The following is a 15,029-nucleotide window of genomic DNA, read 5'->3' on the forward strand; positions in this document are numbered from 1 at the left end:
ACGGTTACCTGAAGAACCATGTACCATGACATACTATAGAGCAGGACGGTTACCTGAGGAGCCATGTACCATGACATACTGTAGAGCAGGACGGTTACCTGAGGAGCCATGTACCATGACATACTATAGAGCAGGACGGTTACCTGAAGAACCATGTACCATGACATACTATAGAGCAGGACGGTTACCTGAGGAGCCATGTACCATGACATACTGTAGAGCAGGACGGTTACCTGAGGAGCCATGTACCATGACATACTATAGAGCAGGACGGTTACCCGAGGAACCATGTATAATGACATACTGTAGAACAGGACATTTACCTGATGAGCCATGTACCATGACAAGGCAGGACGGTTACCTGAGAAACAATGTATAATGACATACTGTAGAGCAGGACAGTTACATGACGAGCCATGTACCATGACATAAAGCTTGATGAAAATCCCCTTTGTATAGAAAATGACATGACATACTGTAGAGCAGGACGGTTACCTGAGGAGCCATGTACCATGACATACTGTAGAGCAGGACGGTTACCTGAGGAACCATATATGGTACATGGCTCCTCAGGTAACCTTCCGGCTTTATGTCATGGTATATGATATACCATGACATAAAGCCGGAAGGTTACCTGATGAGCCATGTACCATACCATACTGCAGATCAGGACGGTTACCAGAGGAACCATATACCATGCTATACTGTAGAGCAGGATGGTTACCCGAGGAACCATGTACCATGACAAGGCAGGATGGTTACCTGCGGAACCATGTACCATGACATACTATAGAGCAGGACGGTTACCTGACATACTGTAAAGCAGGACAGTTACCTGACGAGCCATGTACCATGACAAGGCAGGACGGTTACATGAGGAGCCATGTACCATGACATACTATAGAGCAGGACGGTTACCTGAAGAACCATGTACCATGACATACTATAGAGCAGGATGGTTACCTGAGGAGCCATGTACCATGACATACTGTAGAGCAGGACGGTTACCTGAGGAGCCATGTACCATGACATACTATAGAGCAGGACGGTTACCTGAAGAACCATGTACCATGACATACTATAGAGCAGGATGGTTACCTGAGGAGCCATGTACCATGACATACTGTAGAGCAGGACGGTTACCTGAGGAGCCATGTACCATGACAAGGCAGGACGGTTACATGAGGAGCCATGTACCATGACATACTGTAGAGCAGGACGGTTACCTGAGGAGCCATGTACCATGACAAACTATAGAGCAGGACGGTTACCTGAAGAACCATGTACCATGACATAAAGCTTGATGAAAATCCCCTTTGTATAGAAAATGACCCATCAACAAGCCCTGGGGATAACTCTCTTTTGCAGCATCTCTAATGATCTTCTTCTTTTTGTTAAATACCCCACACGGTCCTTTAATGATGTTCAGTTTGTCAGCAATTATATACTGATGTTTTATATACTCCCTTGTGTCATATCCACTTTGTAATCCTAGTTGGCTTCTCCATATCTTTTTCTGTAATCTCAGTCGCTCCACTATCCTCATCAAGCTGGACACTGATGGGCTGAGTGAGCTGAGTTATTGCCCTGGAGATCACCTGGGGGTATATCCATGTAACCGTGAGGAGTTGGTGTTGGCTTTGCTGGAACGTGTAGAAGACCCTCCACCTGCCAATGACACCGTACAAGTAGAGACGATGGAGAAGGACTCCAACTGGCGTAAGCATTCTCTTAGCCCAGGCTATGTTTTGTTGTGTTCATCTTATGTAAGCTCACTTCAAATATGTGCACCAATGTCTCATCCCTCAGGGATGGCGTCTGCACGGAAGACTACCTGGGTCTCGGATACCAGAATTCCTCCTTGTACATTACGCCAGGCACTTACAAATTATCTGGACATAACAACACCCCCCACACCCCAACTCCTGCAGTTGTTAAGCGCCCTAAGTGAGGATCCAGATGAACGTCAGAGACTGGAGATCCTCAGCCAGGTATAAGTGAGGTCTCAGACCAGGAGGCCACCCTGGAACATAAGTATAGGACATTAATTTTTAGCGCATTGCTTGACTATTATTTCCAGCGAGTTCTGAAAACCCAACTGATCACTGAGAGAAGATTCTATAAGAATAATTTATTTGGAGTAAAGAGGTTTCTATAGTCCTAATTATAGAGGTTCCTTTGTTTTACTCCACTTTGTATTCTCTATTTTTATACATGTTCCTGTACAAGCATCACTGGTTTTGAGAGTGTAGAGGACCACATTGTCCCTGACCCCATGCCATAACATGGTATAATGAAGACACATTGAAGGCATGCATGGCAGAACATGGTATGGGACAGTATAGGTCAGCTTGCTTATGTGAGCTTCCTCCTACCCAAACCCATGCCAACTTGGGCCATGGCATCTCCTAGACTTCCCCAAGATCTGTCCCCATTTCCCCATGTGTCAATTATAAATATAACTGCAGGATAGTTATGTCCCAGTGAGGTTTATGCTAGAATTAGACTTGTAGTTCCTGTTTGTGCCACCTACAGGACGCCCGTCAGTACGAGGAGTGGAAATGGTTCCGATGTCCCAATCTGGTGGAGGTGCTGGAAGAATTTCCATCTGTTTGTGTCCCGAGCTCTCTACTCCTCACCCAGCTGCCACTCCTCCAGCCTCGTTACTACTCCATAAGCTCATCCTTGGACGCCAACCCCAACCAGATACACCTCACAGTGGCGGTCGTATCATACCACACTCAGGGTAAATCCTTGGACTCCAGTCTGTGCCTCATTGTTACTTATATACATTTTATGTAGCTTAAAGATATTGTGATCACTTCCCAAATATCGTTTACAGAAAATAAAGGTCCTCTCCACTATGGGGTTTGCTCCACGTGGCTGGATCAGCTGTCTCCTGGGTCCTCTGTCCCTTGCTTTGTAAGAGGGTAAGTTCTTCCGGTACTGTAAATATATTACACTCCAAACACCAGAAAGTCTGTTAAAGACCAGGAAATGCATTCAATGGGGACGCTGATAGAACCCAATTCTTAATTCCTCATCAACTTACATTGACGTCCGCCTCTCTCCATTCATGTGTCACCTGGTAATGCTTTGCCTGTGCCTCCTAAACCATAGGTATTGGGAACTATTCCTGAATATAGTAAGGGCTTAAATATGTCACTGTGGATACTTAGGGAATTTTTTTTTGGGCCTAATAGCAACGTAGTTATGTCCTGACCATAGAAATGGACAAGCCCCAATCATCATTACCATCCCTGTCTATGCCAATCCCAACACCACTGAGCCACTTCCCCCCTCTGTTACCCTCTATATTGTGGGCAACCTTCTCTGGAGGTTCCAGGAAACAACCCACAGTCTCAGGCTGATCCCAGGATGTTATTGCTGCAGATACTTGGACACATTACTCTCATGTGTTTTGCTGGAGGAGAGATAAGAGTTTGGCTCTCGACTTATGGGATATCCTGGGGAACAGCTCTGTCATTGGTGGGATATGTGATCACTAATAATGAATATCTCTTCCAGAGCACCATCCTTCCGCCTACCCTGTGACATAACCGCTCCCTGTATCCTGGTGGGGCCTGGCACTGGTATTGCACCGTTCCGGGGCTTCTGGCAGCAGAGGCTCCATGACATAGAAACCAAAGGTGAGAGTGTTTTTATTTCCTTTCTGATGTTGGGGAAAGCATCCAGGATTATTCAGTGGGACAGCACTGTGTTAATGAAGGTGAAAGTTAAATCCTAGTGCTAAATACAGTATAATAAGTGAGAGGCGGTTCCATAGGACAAAGCTCTTGTCAGAGGTAGAACCAAGCCAAACCATGTGTCCCCCTCCTCCAGTGTCAGACTGGGACATGACTGGCCCACCATGGGAATGCAGGGGTTAGGGCCCATGGTTATGGCTGTTGAACGTCTCTTGAGGAGGAGTGGCCAGCAGCCACAGAGACTTGGCTAGTCATGGTCTAGGCCTCTTGATAAATATTTATACAGTGAATATAGCTAGTGCATGTATGGTAAAGAAAGCAATGCACTGCAGAAACACCATAGTCCTGTGCAGTATAATGTAACATATGTACAGTATAATATATAATTCAAGTGCAGTCTGGAACCTGATCCATTAAGGAGGAGATGAGCCCCAGGCAGTGGGGCCCAGCAGTGGTTTCCCTGTACCCCTGTGGGACGATCCAAGCAGGCCCCCTTCTTCCTGCCATACCCTGGCCCTATGACCTATCCAGATTTCCTCCAGAACTCAGGACCCCTCTGGAGGTAGGATAGCTCTTTGAGCGGCAGTGCAGCCCAGTGACATCACTGCCAGGTTGGCCCCCACTGCACTTGCCCAGTGGCATCCTCCTAGAGTCAGACTTAGCAGCAGAAACAAAGGTTCCAGACAATCCTTGGAATTGAACATAGACCATGATAGAAGTAGATTCAGATGCAGGACAGTTTGTCTGCCATGGTTTTCACTGAACCTTTCCAATTGTAGGTCTGGTACCAGGAGAGGTGACATTAGTATTTGGCTCAAGATGTGCTGAACTTGATCACATTTACAAAGATGAAACTTATGATGCCCAAAAGAAGGGAGCCCTCAGCCAAATCTACACAGCCTTCTCACGGCAGCCAGACTCTCCAAAGGTGAGAACTGAGCCATCTATAGATAGAAGTACATTAGTATATGTCTTTGCATACCAATACCTCTTCTCCATCTGTCCAAATAACTTCCCATTCCAACACCTATGTCCATCTCCGTCTCTGCACCATAGCATCCCATTCCAACACCTCTACTCCATCTCCATGGGTCTAACATAACTTCCCATTCCAACACCTCTACTCCATCTCCATGGGTCTAACATAACTTCCCATTCCAACACCTCTACTCCATCGCTGTCTGTCCAACATAACTTCCCATTCCAACACCACTACTCCATAACTTCCTATTCCAATACCTACGTATATCACCATCACTGCACCATAGCATTCCCTTCCACCACCTCTACTCCACCTCCATGGGTCTAACATAACTTCCCATTCCAACACCTCTACTCTGTCACTGTCTGTCCAACATGACTTTCCATTCCAACACCTATGTTCAATCTCTGTCTCTGCACCATAGCATATCATTCCAACACCTCTACTTCATCTCCATGAGTCTAATATAACTTCCCATTCCAACACCTCTACTCTGTCTCTGTCTGTCCAACATAACTACATGTTCCAACACCACTACTCCATAACTTCCTATTCCAATACCTACGTCCATCACCGTCTCTGCACCATAGCATTCCATTCCAACACCTCTACTCCACCTCCATGGGTCTAACATAACTTCCCATTCCACCACCTCTACTCTATCACTGTCTGTCCAACATGACTTCCCATTCCAACACCTCTACTCCACCTCCATGGGTCTAACATAACTTCCCATTCCACCACCTCTACTCCCTCAGTCCAACATATTGTCCCATTCCAAAACCTCCTCTCCATCTCTGTCTATCCAACACCTTTACTCTATATTGGTCAGTCCAACATCCATTCCAAGACTTTGATACTTTATGAAGGTGTCTTGAAGCATGGTGATGTTTATTTATTAGGTTTTGGATATTCTTCCCAAGTCTGATGTTACATTCCTATAGATGTTAAGAGGATCACAGAGCCTGTATATATACAGAGTTCTGTCACAGAATACAGAGAGTTACTGTATACAGCCCCTGTCCCTTCAACCAATCCATCTGTATGCAAGCAATGTCCACACGCCCTCAGCAACTATGATGGACAGAGGGGAGTGTTCCCTTTCTCTGTGCTAGAGGCTGCCTGGGCAGATGGTAAAGCCCTTGGACACTACTGTGAACCTGGAAGTACAGACGGCTTTGTTGTGTTTACCATCGATGGTGTGATGGTAATTGGCCATCAATGGTTTCAAACTATGAAATGGATGTGGTATCCCAACTACCAGGATCCTGACCATTCCTGATGGAGTAAAAGCACATAGGTTCAAGGACAGGGTACTGATACCCATATACACATATAGGGACCAATACCCAGATGCCATTATAAAGAACAAATATCCAGATACCATTTATAAAGAACCAATACCCAGATACCATTTATAAAGAACCAATACCCAGATACCATTTATAAAGAACCAATACCCAGATACCATTTATAAAGAACCAATACCTGGGTACCATTTATAAAGAACCAATACCCGGGTACCATTTATAAAGAACCAATACCCGGGTACCATTTATAAAGAACCAATACCCGGGTACCATTTATAAAGAACCAATACCCAGATACCATTTATAAAGAACCAATACCCAGATACCATTTACAAAGAACCAATACCCAGATACCATTTACAAAGAACCAATACCCAGATACCATTTACAAAGAACCAATACCCAGATACCATTTATAAAGAGCCAATACCCAGATACCATTTATAAAGAACCAATACCCAGATACCATTTATAAAGAACCAATACCCAGATACCATTTACAAAGAACCAATACCCAGATACCATTTATAAAGAACCAATACCCAGATACCATTTATAAAGAACCAATACCCAGATACCATTTACAAAGAACCAATACCCAGATACCATTTACAAAGAACCAATACCCAGATACCATTTACAAAGAACCAATACCCAGATACCATTTATAAAGAACCAATACCCGGGTACCATTTATAAAGAACCAATACCCGGGTACCATTTATAAAGAACCAATACCCGGGTACCATTTATAAAGAACCAATACCCGGGTACCATTTATAAAGAACCAATACCCGGGTACCATTTATAAAGAACCAATACCCGGGTACCATTTATAAAGAACCAATACCAGGGTACCATTTATAAAGAACCAATACCCGGGTACCATTTATAAAGAACCAATACCCGGGTACCATTTATAAAGAACCAATACCCAGATACCATTTATAAAGAACCAATACCCAGATACCATTTACAAAGAACCAATACCCAGATACCATTTACAAAGAACCAATACCCAGATACCATTTACAAAGAACCAATACCCAGATACCATTTACAAAGAACCAATACCCAGATACCATTTACAAAGAACCAATACCCAGATACCATTTACAAAGAACCAATACCCAGATACCATTTACAAAGAACCAATACCCAGATACCATTTACAAAGAACCAATACCCAGATACCATTTACAAAGAACCAATACCCAGATTCCATTCTAAAGAACCAATACCCAGATTCCATTCTAAAGAACCAATACCCAGATACCGTTATAAAGAACCAATACCCAGATACCGTTATAAAGAACCAATACCCACATAATAAAATAGAGCAAATCCACAGATAGATAACCACTGCAAAGGATAGAGCGACAATACCCAAAATTTCAAAGGTCTGATTAACAAGGTGGCAGATGACGTTCCAGCCCCAGGCCTTCACATTAAAAGGCCCATCATTATAAGTATTAAAATTGTATTTCTGTTTTTTTCACAATATTTGACAATTTTTCTACTCGTATGTATGTAACCAGAAATTGGGTCTGACAGTGCAGGGGGTGTACATTCCCCATGGCTCTGGCCCCGCCCATGCAGTACTGGTCACACCTACGCAGTAATTACCGCACCCGTGCAGTACTGGTCACACAATTGCAGTACTGGTCACACCCACATAGTACTGTCACACCCATACAATACTAACCACACCCATGCAGTACTGGCCCCACCCGCGCAGTACTGGCCCCACCCGCGCAGTACTGGTCACTGCTTGTCCACAGATATCAAAATAAAAAACACACTGTTCCTCTTGTTTTTCAGACCTATGTACAGGATATTTTGCGCACGCAGCTCGCGTGTCACGTATACGATGTGCTGCATAATGACAACGGACATATGTATATATGCGGGGATGTAACTATGGCAACTGATGTCCTACAGACCGTGCAGCTCATACTAGTGTCTCAGGGAGATATGAGCATCGTCGAGGCTGGAGACTACATCGGGGAGCTAAGGGTAGGTACCCAGCATATCCAGAAGTCGTAGTCAGCAATGGTGATGTGGCAGGTAATAGGCTATCGGGTGATGGCGCGTTGGAGGTAAGGTTGGCTGAGAAATATTCCTCTTATAAAAATATCTATTTCCAAGTGAGAGAGGAGAGAGCACTCTGGGTACTCAGAACCCCCCCTGCATGTGCCACTGCTGGGTGCAATCTTACACCTCAGAGGCTAGCAATGCCCAATAAGCTGAAAATAAATGCACTGTACCAGCCCTTTCATGTGATTCATGGTAAGTGTAGCGGAAATGTAAGGTTAATGTTGGTAGACTTGCCGATGTGTCCCAATAATGGGCTTCTAATGATATTCCGGCTGCTGTTTGACGACAGAATTCTGTCCAGTGCCAGATTAAGCCCTCAGGGGGCCCGGGGCACTTTAGACAAGGGGCCCGCTTGCACTTGTCATTACTGGCCACAAACCGCATGGGAGAATATTACACTGTCAAAACACAAAGTAAAGGCAGTATAAACTTGGTCAATGGGTAACTGCAGGGGGGAGATACATACTGTAAATACATACCACATGAAAAGCCTGTGTTTGTCCCTCTGCACCTTACTCCGAAGGATTGTAGGAGACCTCACAGTCCTAGTGCTGCCTCTGATTAAAAACCCTCCCATGACTAGGCTGCTGCTGCTGCTGTCCTCCATGGGCCTGAGAAGCCAAGTAATGAGCTCCACCAATCAGAGCTCAGCACAAACCTCTCAGCCTCTGCCCTCTTGTGCAAAGTGTCATGGGACTTAAGCTGTGTACACACAGGGCGATATATTGCTCAGATGGTCGCTGATAAAAGGGAACCTCTGCCAGGGGAGCCGCAGAAGGAATCAGCGATCATAATGGGGCTAAAAACTGGAGCGCACACCCGGCTCAGAGACCATATTGCCAGCAACTATAGCCCATGTGTATGCACCTTAAGTCACCTCCCAGTAATGCACTGCACACTTGTGCAGTCAGTGTGCCTTGGCACCCCATGCTCAGCACCATTAATCATTTTCACATCAGCAGATAGGTGTAGTGGCAGCACTACCCCACTCCCATGCACAAAACATTTAGCTACAAAAAATATATATATATATTTTTTTTAAATACATGCCAACCACAGGGGGACCCTTGCTAGAGGGGGGGCCCAGGGGTACTGACCCCTTTTGCCCCTGCTTTAATCCGGCCCTGTTTGTGTCCACATAGGTTGTAATCATAGGTCACCATCGCTGATATGCAATGTCCCTAATGGTAGTGCCTGGGGTCAGTGCAATTTGTACGCTGAGGTCAAGTGTATAGTCTGGTGTATATGACCACTCTAAATAGCATATTGCATTCAATGACACATCAATTGCTAGCGCAGATAAATGTGACAAAAAGGTACAAATAGGTAGAGAGAGAGAGAGAGACGGCTGTGCTTCACGTTTCCATCACTTCTGCTGTTCACCATCCTGTCCAACTGAGAGTAGATGGGGAATGAGAGAGTGGGGTTCACTGGCAACAGACTAGAATAGATGCAGCCATGAAGAGGATAGATCTGGTGTTGTACAAGTGACCTCTAATGCTTCGGAGTCAGAATGCTCCTGTATTATTAGTGCAAGAGAGGCATTATCAAAATGAGATACCACTGGAATAAATGTATAGGGAGATGTGGCAGTAGTATGTGTGTTTGGGGTTGGCACTCTGTTCCTGCGTTGAGCGCAGACTTCCTGTACGCAGCACCATGGAGGCGGCATTGATCAGACACCTCCTGCAGCATCTGCTTATTGCGGCTTTGCATTTCCACACAAACATGAATTAGGATCTGTATACAGAGATAGAAGTGACATTGCCGCAGCCAGATACAGGAGAACCTGCGATATTCCGGGGATGGCGTTAGGCTCGGTGTGATATCAGCTGCCTGGACACTGAGTAATCATACTGTAGCTATATTACCTCTCATGGTGAAAGATTGCTTCTACACGCGTTAATATTTGTTATATACTGGAGTCCAACAATATGGGTTTAATTCAGAGGTGAAGGGTTTCTGCTGCCTGGTGACATTGTATAGAGGTTGGCTGGGTGGAAGAAGGATGGAGCTGGTTAATGAGATGTAGCCAGTCACTGGTCCATACACTAAGTGGGACCTTGCGGGAATGAGGGAAGCTGGTAGTAGCAGACTGCTCGATTTTGGAGACTTGTGTTTGATCGGTCGGATATTGGTGGCAGCTGGTGGAAATGTGGGAGATTGTGGCAGCTGGTGGATATTGGTGGCAGCTGGTTTGAATGTGGCAGATTGTGGGAATGTGGGAGATAGGTGGCAGCTGGTGGGAATGGTGGAGATTGGTGGCAGCTGTTGGGAATGATGGAATCTGGCAGTAGTAGGTTGCTGAATGTTGGGGACGTGTGTTTGGACTGTTGGATGTTGGTGGCAGCTGGTGGATATTGGTGGCTCCTGGTGGTAATGTGGGAGATTGGTGGCAGCTGGTGGGAATGTGTCAGATTGGTGGCAGCTGGTGGGAATGATGGAAGCTGGTAGTAGCAGAAGATTGCTGGATGTTGGAGACTTGTGTGTTTGGACTTTTGGATGTTGGTGGCAGCTGGTGGGAATGATGGAAGCTGGTAGTAGATTGTGTCAGATTGGTGGCAGCTGGTGGGAATGATGGATATTGGTGGCAGCTGGTGAGAATGGTGGAGATTGGTGGCAGCTGGTGGGATTGTGTCAGATTGGTGGCAGCTGGTGAGAATGATGGAAGCTGGTAGCAGCAGGTTGGATGTTGGATGTTGGAGGCAGCTGGTGGGAATGTTGGAGATTATGGCAGCTGGTGGGAATGATGGAGATTGGTGGGAATGATGGAAGCGGGTAGCAGCAGATTGCTGGATGTTGGAGACGTGTTTGGACTGTTGGATGTTGGTGGCAGCTAGTGGGAATGTTGGAGATTATGGCAGCTGGTGGGAATGTGTCAGATTGGTGGCAGCTGGTGGGAATGATGGAAGCTGGTAGTAGCAGAAGATTGCTGGATGTTGGAGATGTGTGTGTTTGGACTTTTGGATGTTGGTGGCAGCTGGTGGGAATGATGGAAGCTGGTAGTAGATTGTGTCAGATTGGTGGCAGCTGGTGGGTATGGTGGATATTGGTGGCAGCTGGTAAGAATGGTGGAGATTGTGTCAGATTGGTGGCAGCTGGTGAGAATGATGGAAGCTGGTAGCAGCAGATTGGATGTTGGTGGCAGCTGGTGGGAATGGTGGAGATTGGTGGAGATTGGTGGGACTGTTGGATGTTGGTGGCAGCTGGTGGGAATGTTGGAGATTATGGCAGCTGGTGGGAATGATGGATATTGCTGGCAGCTGTTGGGAATGATAGAAGCTGGTAGCAGCAGATTGCAGGATGTCGGAGACGTGTTTTGGACTGTTGGATGTTGGTGGCAGCTAGTGGGAATGTTGGAGATTATGGCAGCTGGTGGGAATGATGGAGATTGGTGGGAATGATGGAAGCGGGTAGCAGCAGATTGCTGGATGTTGGAGACGTGTTTGGACTGTTGGATGTTGGTGGCAGCTAGTGGGAATGTTGGAGATTATGGCAGCTGGTGGGAATGGTGGATATTGGTGGCAGCTGTTGGGAATGATGGAAGCTGGTAGCAGCAGATTGGATGTTGGATGTTGGTGGCAGCTGGTGGTAATGTTGGAGATTATGGCAGCTGGTGGGAATGATGGATATTGGTGGCAGCTGTTGGGAATGATGGAAGCTGGTAGCAGTAGATTGGATGTTGGTTGCAGCTGGTGGGAATGTTGGAGATTATGGCAGCTGGTGGGAATGGTGGAGATTGGTGGGAATGTTGGAGATTATGGCAGCTGGTGGGAATGACGGAAGCGGGTAGCAGCAGATTGCTGGATGTTGGGAGACGTGTTTGGACTGTTGGATGTTGGTGGCAGCTAGTGGGAATGTTGGAGATTATGGCAGCTGGTGGGAATGATGGATATTGGTGGGAATGTTGGATATTGGTGGCAGCTGTTGAGAATGATGGAATCTGGTAGCAGCAGATTGCAGGATGTCGGAGGGGGTGGTATAATCTGTTATGGATGGGTGTTTGGGATTATACAAAGGTATAAATATTCTCTTCTCTACCCTCTACAGGACCAGAACAGATATCATGAGGATATTTTTGGCATCACCCTGAGGACGCAGGAGGTGACCTCTCGTGTTCGCTGTCAGTCCATGTCCCTTCAAGATAAGCGAGAGACGTAATTTGTGCGCAGAAGACGACCATGTTGCTATTGTGAGAGGAAGGCATTGTACACATTATACATAACATAGGTACACACGTATGTATATATACACATGGTATATAGCTAGTAACACAAGGTATGACTAGCACATGTGCCAAAACTCCCACCAGCCAATCAGCTGTCAGTAGTGCTCTAGCACTGATTGGCTGTGAGGCATGACAAAGCACATTGTGTTATTTGTACTGTGTGCACCATGTACATGCTATTTACACACGTTATCCATACATCTGTCTCACACACATGTATGTTTCCTGTCCGACCTCCTGCAGAGAGTGAGCATACGTGTGTTACATAGCACCACACAGGGCTACGAAAAGTGATAATGTGATAAACAAGCAGCCAATGAGCCCCTAACTGTCATTTTTACCCATCCTGTGAAATGGCAGTTAAGAGCTGATTGGCTGATGGTTTATCTCTTTGGTGCACATGTGATAATGGACCGTCAGTATCCCCTCATACACACACACACTGGCAGCAGCAAACACGAGTAACGTGGCACCTCTCTGATCTCACCAGCCGTGGCAGATTATTGGTTCCGCTCACTTAATGGCCGCCTCCACTCACATAGACTTTACAGAGGAATACGGATCTGAATGATGCAGATTACATTCGTTTTCATCCTGGTTAATTATATGTTACTTATTAATAAAGAGAATATATTGATTAATTTGGTCATTCTGATGCCTCGTCACTGCAATGTTCCACCTGCTGTTGCTTTATCGTCTCTGTGTGTGTTGTATGTATTATACTGCAGTGTCACTGGAAATGCTAGCTGGGATAGATATCGCAGACAGTGGGGCTGCGGCAGGTGCCCCCACGCCTCTGCTACAATCTGCTCCTTTTACCCCAATTCAAATGATGCCACAGTTGTGCCCCTCATTCACATTACACTACATTGTAGTGCTCCTAATTCATATAACACTGCATAGTAGTGCCCCTTACATACAGTAACACTGCATATTTGTGCCCCTTACATACAGTAACACTGCATAGTAGTACCCCTTACATACAGTAACACTGCATAGTAGTGCCCCTTACATACAGTAACACTGCATAGTAGTACCCCTTACATACAGTAACACTGCATAGTAGTGCCCCTTACATACAGTAACACTGCATAGTAGTGCCCCTTACATACAGTAACACTGCATAGTAGTACCCCTTACATACAGTAACACTGCATAGTAGAACCCCTTACATACAGTAACACTGCATAGTAGAACCCCTTACAGTAACACTGCATAGTAGCGCCCCTTACAGTAACACTGCATAGTAGCGCCCCTTACAGTAACACTGCATAGTAGCGCCCCTTACAGTAACACTGCATAGTAGCGCCCCTTACAGTAACACTGCATAGTAGCGCCCCTTACAGTAACACTGCATAGTAGCGCCCCTTACAGTAACACTGCATAGTAGCGCCCCTTACAGTAACACTGCATAGTAGCGCCCCTTACATACAGTAACACTGCATAGTAGCGCCCCTTACATACAGTAACACTGCATAGTAGTGCCCCTTACATACAGTAACACTGCATAGTAGCGCCCCTTACATACAGTAACACTGCATAGTAGTACCCCTTACATACAGTAACACTGCATAGTAGTGCACCTTACAGTAACACTGCATAGTAGTGCCCCTTACAGTAACACTGCATAGTAGTACCCCTTACATACAGTAACACTGCATAGTAGTACCCCTTACATACAGTAACACTGCATAGTAGTGCCCCTTACATACAGTAACACTGCATAGTAGCGCCCCTTACAGTAACACTGCATAGTAGCGCCCCTTACAGTAACACTGCATAGTAGCGCCCCTTACAGTAACACTGCATAGTAGCGCCCCTTACAGTAACACTGCATAGTAGCGCCCCTTACAGTAACACTGCATAGTAGCGCCCCTTACAGTAACACTGCATAGTAGCGCCCCTTACAGTAACACTGCATAGTAGCGCCCCTTACAGTAACACTGCATAGTAGCGCCCCTTACATACAGTAACACTGCATAGTAGCGCCCCTTACATACAGTAACACTGCATAGTAGCGCCCCTTACATACAGTAACACTGCATAGTAGCGCCCCTTACATACAGTAACACTGCATAGTAGTACCCCTTACATACAGTAACACTGCATAGTAGTACCCCTTACATACAGTAACACTGCATAGTAGTACCCCTTACATACAGTAACACTGCATAGTAGTACCCCTTACATACAGTAACACTGCATAGTAGTGCCCCTTACAGTAACACTGCATAGTAGCGCCCCTTACATACAGTAACACTGCATAGTAGTACCCCTTACATACAGTAACACTGCATAGTAGTACCCCTTACATACAGTAACACTGCATAGTAGTACCCCTTACATACAGTAACACTGCATAGTAGTGCCCCTTACAGTAACACTGCATAGTAGTGCCCCTTACAGTAACACTGCATAGTAGTGCCCCTTACAGTAACACTGCATAGTAGTGCCCCTTACATACAGTAACACTGCATAGTAGTGCCCCTTACAGTAACACTGCATAGTAGTGCCCCTTACAGTAACACTGCATAGTAGTGCCTCTTGATAACACTGCATAGTAGTGCGCCTTATACACATTATGCCTCACAGTAGTGCTGTCCGTGCATTAGCTGGGATAGAAGGATTATCTGCGGTTGCCATCGGTGATTACGGCACAGATGATATACACATTTACACTTATACAGTAATTACACAGAAGCCTC

The 15,029-nt window shown here is 45.7% G+C and overlaps 1 protein-coding gene across 1 annotated transcript in view; it reads left to right on the plus strand.

The window, feature by feature from the left end:
* NOS3 (nitric oxide synthase 3) overlaps positions 1-12,965 on the plus strand; it is a 119,464-nt gene extending 106,499 nt beyond the window's left edge. The window contains exons 19-26 of the mRNA XM_083186549.1: positions 1,529-1,719; positions 1,810-1,991; positions 2,536-2,746; positions 2,843-2,930; positions 3,529-3,650; positions 4,487-4,635; positions 7,821-8,015; positions 12,147-12,965. Of these exons, the coding sequence (XP_083042675.1) occupies positions 1,529-1,719; positions 1,810-1,991; positions 2,536-2,746; positions 2,843-2,930; positions 3,529-3,650; positions 4,487-4,635; positions 7,821-8,015; positions 12,147-12,257 (1,249 nt within the window). The 3' untranslated portion in view covers positions 12,258-12,965. The remainder of the gene's footprint in view (positions 1-1,528; positions 1,720-1,809; positions 1,992-2,535; positions 2,747-2,842; positions 2,931-3,528; positions 3,651-4,486; positions 4,636-7,820; positions 8,016-12,146) is intronic.
* Positions 12,966-15,029: the final 2,064 nt, after the last annotated feature.

The sequence above is a fragment of the Crinia signifera genome, chromosome 5, assembly GCF_055691185.1.
Source record: "Crinia signifera chromosome 5, ASM5569118v1, whole genome shotgun sequence".
Taxonomy (NCBI): domain Eukaryota; kingdom Metazoa; phylum Chordata; class Amphibia; order Anura; family Myobatrachidae; genus Crinia; species Crinia signifera.